Genomic DNA, 19423 nt, shown 5'->3' with positions numbered 1-19423 from the left:
GGCACAAGATGTCTGGCCTGCTGCAGGATTTGGGCTTTCTGGCACAGTATGCTATTGAATACATATGAGGCCATGGATTGCTGTGCTCCAAGGCTCTTCATGCTCAAGCACATGTTTCTGCTACTAATAGAATTGATCTGGGAGTATCTAGGGGATATGAAATAACCTGCATGTTGGGGCCTGGTCCATGCATCTGCCTTGAGCAGTGGATTTAAAGAAAACTGCTTGTCGTATTTTTGATGCAAGATTTTCTTTCTCCCCCCCCCCCCCCCATTCAAAATATATCTTTTGGTTCTGTGGTTTATTTGGCTAACAAGCTACAAAAGATGTGCTCTTTCTTAGTTCATCTCATTGTAAAGTTACTGAGCTCATGACTTTCCCTAGGCATCCTTCTTTAGCTGGAGCTAGCTGTAAGAATGCATGCATGGTCTTAAGTCATGCTTTCTTGCCCCAAAGCTCCCATCCCTTCCCAAAAGACTCAGCTTGAACTTTTCCCTTCTGGTTACAGTTCAGATATTCTCTAGGCTTGCTGGTAACTTTTTATGTCCGCTGATTAAACTTACCAAATCCACCAGAATATCCCCTTTCAGTTTTGTGCACACCTAGAGTGTTTGTCTTTTAAAAACTGCATAAGCTCAGAACATAAAGCGTGCATCTATATAATCCACCCCGAAGAACCTATTAATGTATGAATGGTCTCACCTTGCACCACTTACACCTCAGAAACAGATGCTGAACTTGAGTTAAACCTGAGAACTTTTGGGAACTTTTCTGTGTGTACCTTGTGGTCATTTTAAATTAGTCTGTTCAGAATTTTTATAAGGTATGGTCTTGGCAAAATACATGCAGGCTACAGAAATAAAACCATTTTAGGGCAAAGGGGCGTGAAGGAGAAATCTGGAGAAAAAAATCCTTAACGTGATGTGTATGTTTGAATCAGTTTTTTGTGCCCAGAAGGCGAAGGCTGCACTAAATGGAGCAGATATCTATGCAGGATGCTGTACACTAAAAATTGAATATGCAAGGGTAATGCTCGTACCTTCTCTCTTAATTTTGCTCACAATGTATGTATAGTCCAGACTTAACTTTTTTCACTTTTACTTTATTTGAACAGCCAACTCGACTTAATGTCATTAGAAACGACAACGATAGTTGGGACTACACTAAACCGTATCTGGGCCGACGAGGTAGGTTTTTATACGTTATCGCTGTAGATGTTTGACTATACTAATAACAGTCCTCCACACGTGGTCAGGCTGTGTCGCAATAGTCATTCCAAAGCGAGCCAGTGCTGCTGAAGGCTGTGCCGCACAAGCAACCTGTAACCCAGGAAAGTAACCCTGAGCCCTAGTGCCCCCTACTGCCGTGTGCTTGAGCCACTTAGTTCAACAAGGAGCCCACACCTGCAAGCACGTTCGCAGTTCTCAAGGACTTGCATTTCTCCAAGCAGCTCTCTCTCTTTGGAGGAGAGGAAACCTGATACAGACTATTCCTTACAAACTACAAACTTGCACACTGCTTCTCCTTGGAAAGGACTCTTTTTTTTTTTTTCCCCCTATGTTGGACGAGGCATTAAGAAGGATAGAGGACTTCAGCAGGCTGACTCTACACTTCATCATGCACCACATCGGCATCAGCAAAAAAAAACCAAACAAACAAACCCTCTGAAAAACCTCAGACTTGCAATTCACCTTGTCTGCATACTGCATGCACCACCACCACAAGTTTTTAAAGGAGGACACTTTCAGTACTTCAGATTTGTATGGGATGAATAACATGATAGACTGTACCCGTTCTGTTCAAGTTTGTATGTATGCTGGTCTTATTTCCCTTAAAATTACAACTGAAAAATTGAGAATCTCCAAAATTAAGAACCTCTTTTGTTGGTATCATCGATGTTGTTGTAAAAGTTTTATTGCTTGCTGTATGTGAGAGTTGAATTCATTCTTAACAGTGTAAATATTGTCTAGTAATAGGGAAACTTGATCCTTATCGGTAGGTAGCTGGGACTGAGCAGTGCAATATCAAATAGGTCCCCTCAGTTATATTTAAGTATTCGGAACAGGGAGATTCATACCTGGTACAGGCATATTGTCTCTTAAGTACTCAGCTGTAAAAATTACCCAGAGCTTAACTCATGTTAGTGGAAATTATGCCTATACATGTAAAGACAAACTGCTGTGTAGCCTAACACTTGTAAAGCGTTTATCTTAAGAAAAAAAAGAAAAAAAATTTGTAACTATCGAGTGCAGTGTTTCGTAACTTATGTACAATAATGTTTGCAATGTAAAGTTAGACAAGTGAAGACAACATGTCTAAGATAGAGTATCTATCCATCAAAGGCTATATGAGAGCCAGGGCTTTGGCTATCTCAAATGACGTGCACTTTCAAAGTAATTCTATAGAGACGCTGGGCTTGTAAACCTGTTGTACAACTAAAAATGCAGGGTTTGAATTTTCAAAATGAAGTTCTTGTAAAAGGTTAACAAGGGAGCTACAGTATTGGTTGCAGCTTGTAGAATGTGAATATTTGAATCGGGATTCAAGTTTTTTTCCCAAATTCCAGAGTCAAAAAGTGACTTTGAAGAAACTCAAAGGCAAGAAAAAGTCTGAAGGATTAATTCGACCCTTGTGTCTTTTGATTATTGCAATGTTTTGAGATTGAGCTATAACATCATGCATCTAATTACATTACATAATTGGTCTGCAGATAGATATGGCTGTATGAACTAGATGTTCCCCGAGCAAAACAAACAAACAAACAAAAAAAACCCAGTGGAAAATGAAAACTTAACATAGGTATGGCTTGTTTTTTCTCGAGAACTCTGACTCTACTCTTTTCCTTTTTGGTTACTTTGAGTGCCTGTCTGTTTTCTGTACATGATTTTACTAACCCTAAGAAAAAAGGGATTAAATTTATATTATATACCATGATTTTTCTTTAATTGTGGCCTGCATCCATTGGTCTAAAAAAAATGAGAATATGAATAGTTGAATGAACTCTGCAATATAGTCGAGAAAGCAGGTATTTAGAGCAGTTACATCCACGAAGTAATCCAGGACTTTTCTGTAAGTGTTTTAGTATGTGTGCTTCTACTGGTGGGGTTCTGAGTTCAGCAAACAAAATCTTAGCCCAGAGGAGCTTTATTCTGAGGACAAGCATGCTAGTACATCCTTTCTATCAGTAAAAGCTCAAAGAAACCAAAGTTTGTTTCTTGTAGGCTGAAATGTATCTCCTGAAACTTAGAGTTAGGCTACTGTAGTTCTGTGTGAACAGACATCAAGCTCTGAGCAGAATCCAATACAATCAGTAAATGCAGTGACAAAGTTTCCACTGAAGTAAGAATTTCACTCCCCCACCCCCTTAGCTTAAGGCACAGAGGAAATTCATTTTGCTAATGATTTTTTAAAAGGACTATTTTTAGTTCTGTTTGGTAGCTAAGTACTTACTTCCCCTGAAAGTTTCTCCACTTAAGTAGGCTTCCTAACAAATGCCTGCTACTATATTGCATTAGATTGAACCAAAAAAAGCCTGTCCTTTTATATTTTTCTTAGACAGAAAGCTCAAACCATAGTTTGGGCATTTCTTTTGGTGGTAATACCAGCTTACTCAGCTTCTGTATTTCCCCTAAGTTTGTCCTACTGCTGCCCCTGAGGCTCAAGAATCTGATTTATTAAAAAAAAAAAAAGCTGGATTATTATAATAAAACTTCTCTTTCAGGATTATTTTTAACATAGATCAGTGTTTAGGTCTATTTCATTGCCTGTTTGTGCAAATATTTGTACTGGCACAATCAAGGGACTTAGTTCAAGGAAGCAACAAGTGTGGTGAAAGGAGAGGGCAGTGGACTGCTCTGCCACCAGGAGGAAATATTTGTCAAACTATGCTCTCCCAGCACTTTTTATTCCAAGGTTGCAGTCCTTTACTGTGCACACTTTCAAAGGATTCAGCTCCACGGACTAGAATTACAAAGCTGATTCTTCTGAAAGATTATTACTGCGTACAGTGTAAATGCTCAAAATAACCACTAAGACTGCCCATCTACTTTCCCCAGCTAAGAAGTTCAGAGCTGTCACCCTGAAGGGGGAATGGAAAACAGAACTTTATTTAATTGGGGAATCAATTGCAGATAAAAGTAGTCTTCCTTCTGTATGTTTGAAAGCAGTCAGTACTCTTTGCTCTCGAATCTTTATTGCCAAAGTAATTGTCTGACTTGAAACCTGTCCTCAAAATCCTGAGGAGAAAGGGCACACGGGTTTTCATCTCCCACTGTGTATTGCCTAATGTGAATAGTTCCTGGTTTTCAGGGGAAGCATCTCCAGCTGCATTGGGCTGGAGATGCCATTTTCAGCAGTCATATTTGAATTTGGGGGAACTGTCGCAAATTGAATATTTTGTCCCACCTTTTCAATGTGGCTTTTCAAGAACAGATTTCTTTTTTAAAATGTGAGAAATGATTTGTTGCTTATCTTAAAAAAAAAAAAAAAAAAAAAAGTTCAGATTTTCTTTGCCATGCAGCATGTATCTGATTAGAAAACACTGCTTTGACTATGATGCACTGCTTTCCTCCAGTAATGTAGACCCCTTGCTTAACTTTATATCATAGAGAACTGGGTTTTCTTAAAGGATTGACCATTGGTTAAGTGCATTATTCAGTGATGTTTTTCTTCAATTGACCTGTCATATGCTGCTGATAATGCAATAGTGTACAATCCTTTCAGCATGCCCTTAAAACAGTAGGTGTTCTGTAAATATATATGTACACATATGTAATGCTCTCTGTTTACTGATTATGAAACCGTGTAATACAGGTTGTTGTTGGCTTATGCTGAAACTTCTTGAAAGAAGCCCACTTTGAAAATGTGTTGCTGTTGAAGCTAATATTATGATTCAGGTACTGTCTTTCAAAAGTACTGCATTTCAAATTTGTTTTAAGAGACGCATAGGTAAATCCTGCTGTATGGTGTTATCTATAATAATGTGCGATGTCTGTTTAGGAGAACTACTGGGTATTTCCATAGACTTTAAATGTCTGCATCTCTTTGGCCACTATCCCCTCCCTTCCCCAATCAACTTAAGTGGTATTTATTATACAGATGAATCTTTTAATTTTGGTGTCCAAGGGCTACAGCTTGTGGTTTTAAACATATAACGAATGAGAAATTGCTTATAAAGTTAACAAGGACTCAAATTACTTTTTTGCTTCTTATATAGAAGCACTGTGTCTTAACTTGAGAAATCAAGTGCATACTTGTCCATATTAAATTGTTTTCTTTCCCTTCCCACATGTTAGACAGAGGGAAGGGCCGCCAGAGGCAAGCTATTTTGGGAGAGCACCCATCGTCATTTAGACATGATGGATATGGTAAGTAACGTAGGATCGCAGGTGGCAATAACTTCTGCACATGTTATGTGGAATTCTAAATATTTAGACAATGCATAACCATAAATTTCTCTACAGCATGTATAGTTCAATATTACACTATACATGTGGTGCTGTCAGTCCATATTCTAAAAATGCTAGTGGTAGACTGAAATCCATAGTGCACTTATTACAGTAACGCTATTTTCATGGAGAGCATCCGGCTTTACAAATGTATTTCTTTGAAGAATGTTTTTTGTCAGCTGCCATCACCATAGGCAATGGATAGAAAATAACATCTGTACTGGGAATGCAGCTTTCTTCTAGAAAATGCAACACAGCTTGATAAATGACTTAGTGCAACCCAGAGCTCTTTGGTTTTGCATGCAGAGCTACTATTTGTGTGCTTTGTGTTTCTCTGAATGTAGCTGATTCTGAAAAGTACAGCCATGTCCCTACATAAGAAGGATGTTTTAGAATTACTGCTATAAAGTTCAGGTAGCAAGTGATGCAGTTGTTACCTGTGCTATCTACATAAAGATCTGCCACCACTCTCATGACTTGCATGAGAAAATGGTATCAAGGGTTAGATGTGACTTTTCTTTATTTACTGTCTTAACTGTCAGAGGCAATGTGGTTTGTCTTGCCTCTTTCTTTGTAAATGTATTATTTTACCACGTAGGTCAACCTTCTACCTAGTCTTCCAAAGGCTCTTCAAATCTGCAGAATTTTCAAGTTCCAACTTGTATTCACTGTTTTTTGGGGAGGGGAGTTTGTTCTTCCAATGTACACTTCTGATGTACCCTTTCACCTTAACTAATATGGTTACCTCTTCCTTTACCATTGTCTCACTTCCATTACTGTTTTTTGCTGGAAAAAACTGCAAAAGGTGCCTTTTATACTCCATGTTATTTATCGACTCAGAAGAACAGAGATCCTCTCCAAACCTCCTTTTTTTTTCTGTTGTTTACAGAAAATATCAGTAAAGTATTGCATACTAATAGTGTCTCTTCCTTTAAAAAAAAAAAAAAATTGCTTCATTCAGTGAAACCTATCATTTCACCTGTAGTGGAAATTAGGACGGCTTCTGTTTGTAGTAGTGCTGAGTTTTAGGTACTTGTGTTTTTTTCCAAATGAGCTGTTTGCAGAAAGGTAGTCTTCTGTCTTAATGTCTTGTCTACAGAACCTAGCTATATCACCTTGTCTCCTGATGCCAGGCAAAAAAAATAGCTGCTTCTGTTTTGTTTTCTCCTTCCTCCTTTATAATACTTACTTTGGTGCCACGTAGCTCTATCGGTAAACTTGACTATAGAGATGACTTTATCTTAAATATTTTTTTTTGATGGCTTTATGTTTAAATTTTTGGTAGGATGCTGGGGGAGAGACTGCGTTAAGCAAACTTTTTGGAGGGGTATAACCTGCAACTTGATCAATCATCAAAATGATTAGTGAAATACCTTTGTTGCTCATGTATAAAACAATACTATGAAACATCTTCCTTCTTATATGGTAATATAAGAACAGACTCAAAACATTAAAGGGAACAGAAGAGGTCTTGTTTTTTAAAATTAGAAAAAGAGTTAATGGAACTGCTGTACTCTTTTTTTAATTATGCATTATATATGTGGGCTTCAAAGCATGATTAAGTAGTGAAACTTGTGTTTCAAGTAACACAAAAACATGATCTCTCATCCCCTTAGGGTCACATGGTCCTTTATTGCCCTTACCGAGCCGGTACCGAATGGGATCTCGGGACACTCCAGAACTCGTTGCTTATCCATTGCCCCAGGCATCGTCCTCTTACATGCATGGTGGAAATCCTTCTGGTTCAGTTGTTATGGTCAGTGGGTTGCATCAGCTAAAGATGAACTGTTCAAGGGTCTTCAACCTGTTCTGCTTGTATGGAAACATTGAGAAGGTAAGGCATCATTTATAAGAAACTTAGAGGCTGCTATACTGAAGCCAAATATGTCAGTTTAGTTGTTTTGGAAAAGACATGGCTGAGATGATCTAAAAATATTGTCTGACAATATGTAAAATCCTTAGTTGTGCTGTTCATTGCATTGTCATTTTTTCTTTATCTACCTCAGGTGAAATTTATGAAGACTATTCCAGGCACAGCACTGGTTGAAATGGGCGATGAGTATGCTGTAGAAAGAGCTGTCACACATCTCAACAATGTCAAATTATTTGGGAAGAGGCTTAATGTCTGGTAAATATGCAGTTTATTACTTTAATAGTCTGCTACTGAGGAGATGTGATGAGGTTACAGAGGGAGGGTATCCCCTTGCTTTGTCATCGTTGTTACAGTTATGATTTCCTATTTGCAACTACTTTTTTTTTTTTTGAGTAAAATACAAATAAGTTGTAAATTTGACAGCTGACCATTTCAGTAAAAACTTATGTTAATAATGTATATAGGCGTTATCTAGCTTGCCTGTTAATAAGACATGTTACCGAATACAGTTTATCGCCCTTTCCACAGCTTTTAAGGAAGATATCAAATCCAGCTCATCTTGTTCTCCCTTTATTTCAAGTTGTTGAAAAGAAATGTCAGCTCTGTTCCAATTCCATCGATACTCTGTGTGCAAAGTCTTAATTGTTTAAGAAACTTTAACTGTATATCCTTAAATTCCAGTGTTTCCAAGCAGCATTCAGTAGTTCCAAGCCAGATATTTGAGCTGGAGGATGGCACAAGTAGTTACAAGGATTTTGCAATGAGTAAGAACAATCGCTTCACCAGTGCTGGCCAAGCATCTAAGAACATCATCCAACCACCCTCTTGTGTGCTGCATTATTATAATGTACCCCTGTGTGTTACTGAAGAAACCTTTGTAAAGGTAGGCAACTGAAACGACTGCGGCATATAGGGATACTGGGCTTCATCCTAGCTTTATACCCTGTGTTACTTTTAAAAAAGCAAATAACTGGGATAGTTATAGGATAGCAACTGGAAGATAATTGATTCTTAAAATAGGCTTGTAGCCTCTATATATAGAAGTTGCTATATTTCTGCAATATCTGGCACCTCTCTCTCTTTCTCTCTCTCTCTCTCTCTCTCTCTTTTTTTTTTTATATTGTTATTATGAGAAACAAGATTTTTGGAAGTAAAGTTGAAGAGCTTAATGTGGTTTGTGTGGAAAAGACATGTAGAACAAGAGCAAGACTACAGTCCACAAGGGATTTATCAGCTCCCTGAGGTGGTTGCTTTAATGACTGCTAGGATGTTTCGGAATGGCGAGAAACATGCACATGGAACAGTTTGCATAGTTGGGTCCTAAATGAATTCTGGATGCTTAAAAACATTCTGGATGTGATGCTAGGCCTCTTACATGAAGGCAGCAGTACAACTGATGACAGTTCAGTGAATTCTTCTTTTCAGTCTCCATGTGAAAGTTAATTCTGGTTCATGAATGGTGTGTCTGTGTGTGTGACTTCTGAGCTATTGAATTGCAGTGGGAATGTCAAAAAGAAAGATGTTTTTACTTAGATATCTTTTGTTTGAGGCAATAGTGGTATTTGTACTCTAATAATTGTGTTGTGCCTATAAGATTATATTTATCATGAGAGCACAGATATAGAAGCCCTGTTTTGCAGACTACAGAATGGTATTCTAAAGAGTTTCCAATCTTAGTGTTTCTCAGAACAATCATTTGCCATAAATTCATGGAAACTCTCTTAAAGAGTCAGTATTTTCTTTTGTGTCTCTTCCAGGAAATGTTGCAATTTTTGCAAATAGTATTTATGTGCGTTTTTATTGAAGTTTTACCTCTTATTTTATTTTTGTGGCAGTTATGTGAGGATCATGAAGTTCTCAGCTTTATTAAATACAAAGTGTTTGATCCAAAACGTAAGTAAATCTTGACCTATTCAAGGGGTTCTTCAAGCTCTGGTTTTGAAAAGAGCATACACTGGCAGCAGACATTACTGATACCCTTTCTCCCCCCCCCCCTTTTTTTTTCTTCACTCTGACAGCTTCTGCCAAAACACTCTCTGGTCTGTTGGAATGGGAATGTAAGACAGATGCAGTGGAAGCCCTCACCGTACTTAATCACTACCAGATAAGAGTCCCAAGTAAGTCAATCTTGCTCATTTTTTATTTCTATTAAAGAACAAACATGTTTTCTTTTTTTTGGTATTGTCTTTGCTGTAAAATGTGAGGCTTCAGTAGCTCCATCTCTGCAGCTAAAAATTGCTTTTTTGTGTGTGTGTGTACGTGTGTGTGTGTGTGTGTATATTTTATGTATATAGTATATTATGTAATCCTCTATAGGTTAATATCCATTAGACTCTTTCTGAATGAGAATCTTCCTCACAAGTCAAACTGTGGGGCCAAGCTGAGTTTATCTCAGTCTAATAGGAGTGGAGAGGGTGTTCACCTGCTAGACATGCACAGTGGGCCAGATCTGCACTGTACAGTAAAGATAGTTTAAACTATTAGGCACGGGGCTAGATTCCAAATTATATCTGTAAACTTCTGCAATAATTCCATTTATTACAGTAAACTATCTTCTCCAAATTATTATGAATTTGTCTCTTCCTGGCAAGTCTTAATAGTTTGTTTAAACCTTTCTTATCTATGCTCCCCACCGTTTTGTCCATCCTCTTGATAAGGAACTGAAATTACTTCAGGGGCAGGAATTTTCTTAAGGTATTGTTAACATACTCCTCACAATTTTGTATTTATCTGTCGTTTTGGAGAGGTGGTACAGACAAGAGAAGAATTTGCTCTTTTAACATGAAAAAAGACATACCGTAATGTAGAATCAAGTCTACTTATTAGAGGAAAATACAGAGTATGTTAAAACAAGGGCCACCGATTAGGACTTGCTGTAATAAGGTTGCCTGAGGTGGGCCGAGCCAGGAGGACGTATTTTCCGTGACCTAAGAGTAGTAACTGTGTGCTGCTGTCTGTGGCCCTTGGCAGCCTTTCCGAATAGAGAGGGGTGGTTGTATGCTTTGCTTTCTGGAGAGGCCTGAAGGGGTAGACGGCCTGCTCTTCCTTCTCTCTGTCAAAGATGTAGAATACTGTCCAGTGCCACCCCATCTCCGACAGAAGTGCCACATGCTGAGTCTTGACTTCCTTATCTATCTGTGCCCTTTTGCCTGTTAAGTACTGATTTTTCTAAATAGTTTAGAAGGGAGGAGGAGCAATAATAATGGTAGGGTGTCTTTTTATTGCATACAGTTCAACAGTTAAAATGCTGTCTGCGTTCCCTTGCGATCAAATCCATCCCTTTGTTTCTCTACCAAAAAAAAAAACCGCTGGTAGACTATTAAAATGCAAAAACCCCAAACCCCTGTTTACAGGGCAACAGGTGTCTGCAGGCCATTCTTTTTTGGGAGAAGCATTAAACCTACAGAATTGGTAAATTTGTCAGACTGTGCAAGGTGCCTTGATCAGCAAGAGCGCCACAGAGTGCAGTGTACTGAGTATGTTCTTTGCCTCCTGACAGATGGCTCCAACCCTTATACCTTGAAGCTTTGCTTCTCTACTTCATCCCATTTATAGAGAAGAGGACAGCATGTTAAGAGCTACGTTCACCTCGATTTGCAAGTCTGAAACTACACTTCATTCACAAAGCTCTAAAGTGGTTGCTCTAACGTTGCCTTGTTTCAACTTAATTCTAATATCTTTTATCTTGTTTTATAATAAATGGATGTTCCTTCATAAATACAAAACAGATTTTTTCCTCTTTGCCTCTGAGAAGTACATGTTGTAAGCTAACTACAAAGTTTGTATTTCATTAATGTAATACTTTCAAAAGTCTAAAGAAACACCAGTAACATATACAAGATAGTGTACCATTCAGACCCTAAAATGTCAATTGTTTTCTTCAAAAAATGAAATTTATTTGCATTTTTGATGTTGAAGATTAGCAAGTATTTTTCCATTTGTAGTCTTAATTGGCAGATAGAACTATTACATCAGAATTTTAAATGTAGAACTTGTTTTTCAGTATGTTAAGTAGTGAAGTATGTTGCAATAAATACTAAAAAAGCTTGTATTTATAAAATGCTTAAATCAGGTTAATGTTGCACATACTGAATTTTAAGTAGTATAGATTTAGTTGATTTATATTCCAAACAAAGCTAACGTAGAAAATAATAAGTATGTACACGTGTATGGTGTGAATTCATACTTATTTAAAGTGGTTTTGTTTTTGTTTTTTTTAAAAAAAACTATTTTCCATTTGCATTAGCATGATGCTATCTATAGCTAGTCCCACCGTAGGGGCCTTTTTAAAATTAAAATTGCAAGCCTGTATCAGTGTGTTCATCCTCATTTTCCATAACTTAAACTTAATCTTTGGTGTTTAACATATCCTCTTAACTTTTTTAATATTGGTTATGACTTATTAAATGGTAAAAGTTGGATATGTGAGAACAGAAGATTGATCACAACAGAACAAAGGTGGTAAAAGTAGTTAAAACAAAAGGCAAGCCCCACCATACTGTCTCATACCTGGATTGTTAATTTGATTTACACTTGATGTTTGTATCAGTGTTTTGTTTCCTTTTGTCTGATTTTTATTTTATACTTCTGTTATGATGATAAAAGGATGCATAGGGTGAATAGACTTGGCTAGCTTCTCACTTGCACTGATCTAATGTAGGTGGGATTCAACTAACATGCTTCTCATTAATTTCACGTCATGTAATTAAATGAGAAATATTTTGTTTTGGGGAAGATGATTTGTTTTGTCCTCAATTCTCTGTTCCAGCACTGGAGTTGCCGTCTTACTCGGGCCCAACCCCAGAAATGGGTATCCAAGCATGAACGTTTGGAAGCCATTGTCCATGTTTGTTCCCCTTTCTGAATATGCAACAAACTGCTTAGTGCTTTTTTCAATCTGTTCTTAGTGATCAAAGAAAAGTTACTTTATCAGCCATTTTATCTTGCATTTTATCTTACATGTTCTTTGTCCTGTCTTCAAGTGCAGGATTATTCATGCAAGTACGCTTGCCTTTGAGAGAGTATGTTGCAGTCTGTTTACAGACGGTGGGTATTGCACACATCTTTAAATACAGGCTAGACTTTCCCCACTCTTAATTTCAAGGTAGAAACACCTAACCAGACGGGGGAAAATGAGTCAGCTGTCCTTCAGGTTTTCCAGTCAGCAATGATTCGGTTTCATCCTGGCTACCCCCATTTCGTTCATGCCTCTGGTAATGAGTATTTCAGGAATTCAAAGCATGCTGCTAATATGTCCGTACCAGGAACCAAGGGACGGACAGCTGCACTTCGTTTGGCAGCCCTTGTTTCATGTTGCCTTCTGCATACAGTTTGGAGTAATAATGGCCTCCCGCCCGGTCTGTGGCAGACTTGCTTTTTAGGGGCACTTGCTTTCAGCCTCACTGCTTCTGCCTCAGAAATTGCTTCTGGAGAGCTCCAGTCGAGAAGGCTACATGCCGTACCTTGCCCTTTGCCAGCAGAAATGCTGGGTGCTCGTGAAACGTTCTGCGCTGCCTAGCATTTTGACTGTAAAAGGTCTTCTCCCAATCATTCATTTCTCTTCTGTCAGCTTGAATGTTCTGTGGAAACGTGTTTCTCTCGTCATAGCTTGCATTAGTATTAGTATTAATGTAGTTCAAGAAGTCAGAAGTTTTGTAGTTGAATATTAAAAACAGTCATGTTATCTGCTGGTCCTGTTTGGGATGTAGGATGAGTGACCCTAAAACATTCAGGTTTTTATAGAAAAGCACTTTAATGTTACCATATTCTCCATGGATCACAGCCTTCAGTGCCTAAGATGTCTTGATGAAAGGCATCTTTCCTGTGGCTGCTCAGATCAGACAGAGGACAGACTAGTTCTAGGCGTTTCCGAGAGGATTTTCTATCAGCTGGAGGTCCCCATTCTCCAAATGAGAATAGCCTGTACCACATGGGGAAGAGAAGAGAGGAGACTGAGAAACTGTTCATACTTCTTTCTCCTTAAAACAATCATTGCGTTCATGTGAAAGTTGAGAATAGGAAAGATTCCTTGATAGTATTTTGCTGTAAAAAGAAAATAGGTTCTCCTGGGCCTAAATGGATGGGTGCTCCTCCTAGGGGAGGAATTAAGCTGGTGGTCTCCTTCCACAGTCAGGGTCCACGTTCACCTATAATCTTTGCTCATTAGAATGGAGCCAAAATAGTGGGACAGGTAAAGAGTTGCTCCAAGGGGGTGAGGTTTGTGTGGTGTTTGGCAGCCTACCACTTGTACTTGTTAGATTAAATTAAAGCACTAAGGTCTCTTGATGCAATTTTTCTGTCCCTTTTGCATAAGCCATACACCCAAATTAGTGAACATTGCTATGCAGATTTCCTGCGTGTAAGCAGTTAACATTTGCATTGTAATATATTCATGACAGTTCCAGTATGTTTTTCTTTAAAAAAAAAAAAAAAAAAAAAAAGCTTATTTTTTCTAATTGACCACCTTTCATTGGAGGTAGATGATATATTGAAGTGGAGATCTTTTCATCTTCTCTCATGGTACCATAATCTTTATTTATTTCCCCTTATAAGGGGAAGAAGTGGGAAGAGTTGCTTTTTGACTTTCTATACCACCACAGTAAGGTAGGTAGAGTGTGTTGCTAGGGTGATATAAGAAAGGATATAAAAGAAACCATTTAGGAAATGTTTGGGTGTTTTGCTTTATAAAAGGAATGATGCAATTTAATGTGGTGTCACTAAGTCTGTCTTTCAGTAAGGGATAATGTTTGGGGTAAGCTGGCTTGTAACTGGCTGAAACCCTCCTTGTTGTAATTAAATGCAACTTGCTCCTTTTTCTTGCTGTGTGTTTTCTTGTGAACAGAGCTTGAACTTGTTTGAATCTCACAGTGGCTTAGGAAGAGACGCTCAGTCTCTTCTGTTAAATAATACACCTAAGTCTGGGAACACAAACACACTTGTTTAAATATTTTTTCATCTCTGGGATGTGTTTAAAAATCTTTTGGATTTTTTGCATCTTCTTTTGAAGATGGTGTGTTCTTGCATCTGTAGCTCCTTGGGGGTTTTAGCCACTCCAGTTATTTATATTTATGCAGCGTATTGGTTTGCCTTCTTCTGCCACTTACAGAGGTGATATTAATCTCTAAAATCTTGTTTGACCTAACCTGGCTTTGGCCAGAAATAGCGTGTGAGAAGACACGGGTAAATAAAACATTGGGTATGGGCTCAGCTTCCTGTGAAGAGTTCCTGAAGTGGAAAATATCATCATTCTGGTTTCGACCTTAAACTAGATGCAACTGTTCAAAGCCTTTCGCCTCTACAGGTCTGGAATCCAAAAGTTAACGTTGGAGTCCTGCTGTGACACTTGTCTCGTGGTGGTTACCCGTGCCAGTACGCGTGTTTGATGCTATGGCCGAGCAACGCCCTGGCATGTTGTCACAGAAGAGTTCATTTTCCCTGCTAAATATACTGCCAGCTATAAACATCTGTCAACCTTCAGAAAACAAATCTGTGAATTTGGATCCACCTAGGAGGTGGATATTAAACTGCAGCCAGGTGAAGTGGCCTGATGTGTGGGATCTCACCTAAAGGCTGTCCTGTCTTCAAAGACATGTGTTCCTCACTTCCTTCGTTTCCTCTAGTTTGTTGTGTCATTTTTCTTCTTAATTGTTAAGACCACATGTTTTAAATTAATCTAGGCTTTATCCCAACCTACCTATGCCTACTGTTTCAATGGTCTGGGAGGGGACTAGAATGTGAAAAATGTTGATTTTATTTACCAAGGAAGTCTGAGCTGAGGAATAGTTGGTGTCCTTCTGCATCTGTTAAAAAAAAAAAAAAAAAAAAAAGTCCTGTGTTTTCTCACCTGTTTCACCCTATATGTGCTCACTAAAGAGTAAGGTAGTATCTTGTTCTCCATTGCATCATTAAAACTGGCACTTGTGGAGAGGGGTGATCAGCTGTGCGCAGGTGGTGACGTGCCTAACCTACTGTTCCGATTCCTTCTAAAGCTGGCAGGGAGCATAGTCTGAGGAGAAAATAAAGTGTTCGGGGGGGTGGTGATGGTGAGGTCCCCAAGTTTTACCAGTAAAGCATCTGATACAATAAAAGCTGAAGCATTTCCATTTCTAGATAGTTGTACCATCGAGTTAAAAGCACACAATATTTGTGTTCCCCTAAGTCTCCTTATGCATAATACTCCCTCCCTGTTAAAAATCTAAGATTCCTTTCCCCGGGGATTGTAATTCCCCCAGGATGTGGGGGAGCCTAACGTAGCCAGTTCCCTTGCCCCGTGCTTTGGCTATGATCCTCTAAAGGAAGTAACCTCAGCCCCTTTTCTTGTGCTTAAAAAGCTTTGGTATCCGTCCTATGCCAAACCTCTCTGTGTTTCGCAGCCAGCTCCCTGGGTTAGAGCCACGCATTAATTCAGACGGGTTCTCCGCTCTTCCTTTTGCCCCTTGCAGCTGCTGATGCAAGCTCTTCATTTCTGGCACGATTTATTTTACTTTTTCCTTCGCTGGTGTTCGCAGAGCAGCTGCAGACTGAGTTGGGCCTTCACGCAGGGGAATGAATGCTCCTGCAGGAACGTGACAGAGCGCCAGCAGCTCTGCGGTCCGTTACGGAGGCAAAATAATTAACCCTCTCTGCCAGAGCATCCGGGATCCAGGAGCAGGACAGCGGTAGCCAGAACGTAGCGCTAAAATGGGCTTGTGGCGTGGGGGGTGGCTGAGGTTAGCAGTTGCTGCAGGATGTGGTATGTAATTATTCAATGGCATATAAGCTGTGACTTGGGGTTTTTTTCTTCTTGCCACTGTTTCCATTTGTGGTCTTCCCCTCCTTTAAGCTGCAAGTGTTTGTTTCATTCAAACGTAAGTGTGCAGTAGTCCAAGAAAAAAACAACAAAAACCCCTAGAAGTTATTAGTTGGTGTACTTGCTTACCAAAACTTTCCTCTCTGGAACTAATTTTCTGTTACTTAGGCTGTTAATACAGCAGGCTTTGGCTGTGTTAGCCAATGCTTTCTCCATCATGCAAGTGTAAGCTTACAGCCTGTGTATTGCACCGATGAAGGGATTTGCATGTAATGTAGATTATGCTTCTATTTTCCTCTTCCGTTAACCACAGCACTGAAATTGCTAAATCAGATTAAGTCAGTGGCTTTAGATAAGCATCCTGCCCAAAGGTTTTGGAAGACTACCTGAGAAAGAGTCTGACCTGGGTAATATTTTTTTTAAGTTACTTTGTGGCTTCTGTCTGAAACATGGTTAAATCAAGTTTCCTCATTAGTTTAGGTGGGAATCCCCCACACTGAGCTTTCACTTCTCATTTCTCTTCTGGGAGTTTTAAATTAAAAACAAGCTCTGACTTTTGAAGGTAGAATTTAAACTGGAATAATTTAGTTATATTTACCTATGTTCATCTTCCCTAGTAATTCTGTGGAGGCTTTTCATCTTTTTGCTGCTGTGCAGACGAAGGAAGGGTTGTCTGTGCCTTTTAATAATCCTTGCGTGTCTGTCTTCTGCTTCTTGTCTTCTTTTAACGTGGAGCAACAAAAACTAACCACAGGATTTCAAGTTAGGACTCTGCTATTGATTTATTTCAAAGCCTTTCAGAATAACATGCTCTTCAGTCTAGCTCTTTCAGCTACACCTTTCTTATAATGATAAATCAAACTGTCCAAGCAGCCTAAAGGACAAGTTTCCCTCTGTGAAGAGAAACAAGGTGATAGTACTTCCCCATAACAGTTTTCTGGGGTATGGACCCCAAGTTCACAGCCAAGCTTGACGCTGCTTTTCATGGTTTCTCTAGCATGCGCTATACCGCGCCATTTGTGCTCGAGCGCCGCTGCTGTCCACCCCTGCCGTCACGTGCGACGTCTGCATCCTGCGTGGCCTCGTCACCACCAAATTGTATCTTAAGATACGGAGTTCCTCCTTTTTATCTCTCAAAGGTTTCAAACAGCGCTGGTTCATCTGTCTGTTTTTGGGACTGCCTGGGAAATAGATAGAGCAGGGATGTCCCGGGTGGCAGGAAGAGCTGATCGTGCTCTCCGAGAATGGCAGAAGTGGGGGAATGGTGGGTTGCCAGCTGCAAACACGCAGCTTCCGGGGAACTCTGGCCTTGTGGCGCTTTCCAGAGAACGGCCTGCTAAGGGTAAACCTCCTTGCAGAGTGGATCCCAGCAATGGCATCCTCTTGTGTGCCTGCTTTAAGTCCCGTGTAAGCAAGGTCTGAGCTGAGGTCTGCCAGCTGGGAGGCGAGCCCAGCACGCTGGGGACTCTCCCTTGGCGCGGCGAAGCTCTAACAAATTGCCCAGAGCTCCTAGTTTCAGTAGCAGCTCAAAAACTTGCCCACCCTTGTCCTTGCAGCACTCGGGAGACACCTGCTCTTATCTGCTCCTTTGGCTCCTGGTGATGCCAGCAATCGGAGCACAGAACAAACACGAGCGTTTGTGCTGGTGGACTGCGAAGCAGCACAGCCTGTTTGGGTTTCGATTAGCAGACAGATGTCTGGCGGGCTCCTTGCTGTAATGTGGATTTTTTTTTTCCTTTTTGTTGTTATGTAGGTAGCTTTGGACTTGGTGTAAGATAACCGTGCGCCCGTTGGCACATGATGAATGCGCAAGGCCCAAGATCTTCGGTTTCCCCGTTGTTCTCCTGCCAGGTCTCTCTGGTTTCCTGGTGGAGTGGTGAAACGGCGCAGCTCGCCCTTGCAGCGTGCACCTGCAGCTTGCTTGACCTTGGGGAACGTGCCGGTCTTCGCAGGTATAGGGCACTTGCCTGCCCTTATCCTAACACAACCGATCTCAGACAGGTCAGTGAGGACCAAGGCGTTTCCCACAGGAACAGTCCCGCACTGGTTGTTCGGGTGCGGCAAAGCAGGGCCCTTGCTGGGCTGCGTGGGGAAGGTGGTGGAAGCGAGGAGGTGAGGACAGCGACGGATAGGAGAGCTGTTGCAGAAAGGGCAGTTTTTGATTATTTCTGTACAGACTTCTCATAACAGACTTCTGCCTATAAATAAATGATTCGGTATTTAATGAAGAGGATGAAAAAAGGGCTTTAGGTGTATAGATCCCTTCAGGCTGGGCCCAGCCCAGCTGCTGCAGTCTGGATTGTCTTGTCCGTCTCTGAAACAGAAAAGGCTGCCGTGGAGGGACGGGCACGATCCGGCAGGGTCCTGCTTGGGGCCAAGCACCGCAGCTCTGCTGCGCTTGGACGCCTGCAGCGTTTTAATGGACTGGCCTCTCCGCACCCGACATCTGATCGTCTGCAAGACGGTGTCTTTCTGCTGGTGTGTTTGTGCGGCATCAGAAACCGGCTGGCGCAAGGAGAGCATTGCATGCGAAAGCGCTACCGGTGGGACGGAGCTTCGGCGCTGCCTGCTCTCAGAAACCAGTATTCATCGCAACGAAGCCAGTCCCAGCTGAAGATCACCAAGGGAAGCATGGACGATGAATTACGTCTACAAGGCACGGTCCTCAATAAGCATCTACCTGGGTGTAGAGGGATGGTCTCTCTAAATGACTTTGTCTCCAGCCTCCTCTGAGGTCTAGCAAATGCATTGAAGGGGTTTTCTGCCCTAGATACCTGCCTTCTCCACTGTGTTTCACCAGGCCACTGGGAACTCCTGAGGTTAATCCGGATTAACTAAGAGTATTGCTTTAAAGTGGATCGGTGAAACTGTGTGCACACACCTCCAAAATGAAGGAAACTAAATCAGATACGGGCCACGTGAACTCTGCGAAGGCATATGTGAGCGGGGTTTCAGTGCTTGGAAGACCAGATTTCGTTTAACTTTCTCAAGTGTCCCTCAAGAGCAAACCCTCGCTGTAACAAGCTAAATCTCCCCCTAGGAAAAGCTGCAGAGCAAACATTAGCCAATTCCCTCTTAGCGCTCTTGAAAACACATCAGAAGGACAATTTTAGCCCCCGCAGTAAAGTTGCTGTCTGCAGGTTGCCCAAAACTGATCTTGTAGTGGCCAAATGGATCCTTCTGTGAGAGCTGCTCCCCTCTCTCCTGCCAGCTTTGCTCACGCTGAGCTGTCTCAGCTGCCTGCGCTCGAGGAAGAGCTCAGGCAGCAACGCAACGTGCCCAGAGCTGGAGACGGGGGCCTGCTGTGTCCTTTCC

General features: G+C 40.7%; 1 protein-coding gene across 1 annotated transcript in view; it reads left to right on the top strand.

The window, feature by feature from the left end:
* The window catches only part of HNRNPLL (heterogeneous nuclear ribonucleoprotein L like), a 30574-nt gene extending 16439 nt beyond the window's left edge, over positions 1-14135 (top strand). The window contains exons 5-13 of the mRNA XM_067292839.1: positions 930-1026; positions 1115-1187; positions 5295-5366; positions 7064-7281; positions 7454-7575; positions 8002-8203; positions 9156-9213; positions 9339-9437; positions 10820-14135. Coding sequence (XP_067148940.1) covers positions 930-1026; positions 1115-1187; positions 5295-5366; positions 7064-7281; positions 7454-7575; positions 8002-8203; positions 9156-9213; positions 9339-9437; positions 10820-10875 — 997 coding nt within the window. The 3' untranslated portion in view covers positions 10876-14135. The remainder of the gene's footprint in view (positions 1-929; positions 1027-1114; positions 1188-5294; positions 5367-7063; positions 7282-7453; positions 7576-8001; positions 8204-9155; positions 9214-9338; positions 9438-10819) is intronic.
* Positions 14136-19423: the final 5288 nt, after the last annotated feature.

Source organism: Apteryx mantelli, chromosome 3, assembly GCF_036417845.1.
Source record: "Apteryx mantelli isolate bAptMan1 chromosome 3, bAptMan1.hap1, whole genome shotgun sequence".
Taxonomy (NCBI): Eukaryota; Metazoa; Chordata; class Aves; order Apterygiformes; family Apterygidae; genus Apteryx; species Apteryx mantelli.
Note: the sequence above shows the minus strand (reverse complement) of the source record. Positions and strands in the feature narration are given on the sequence as shown.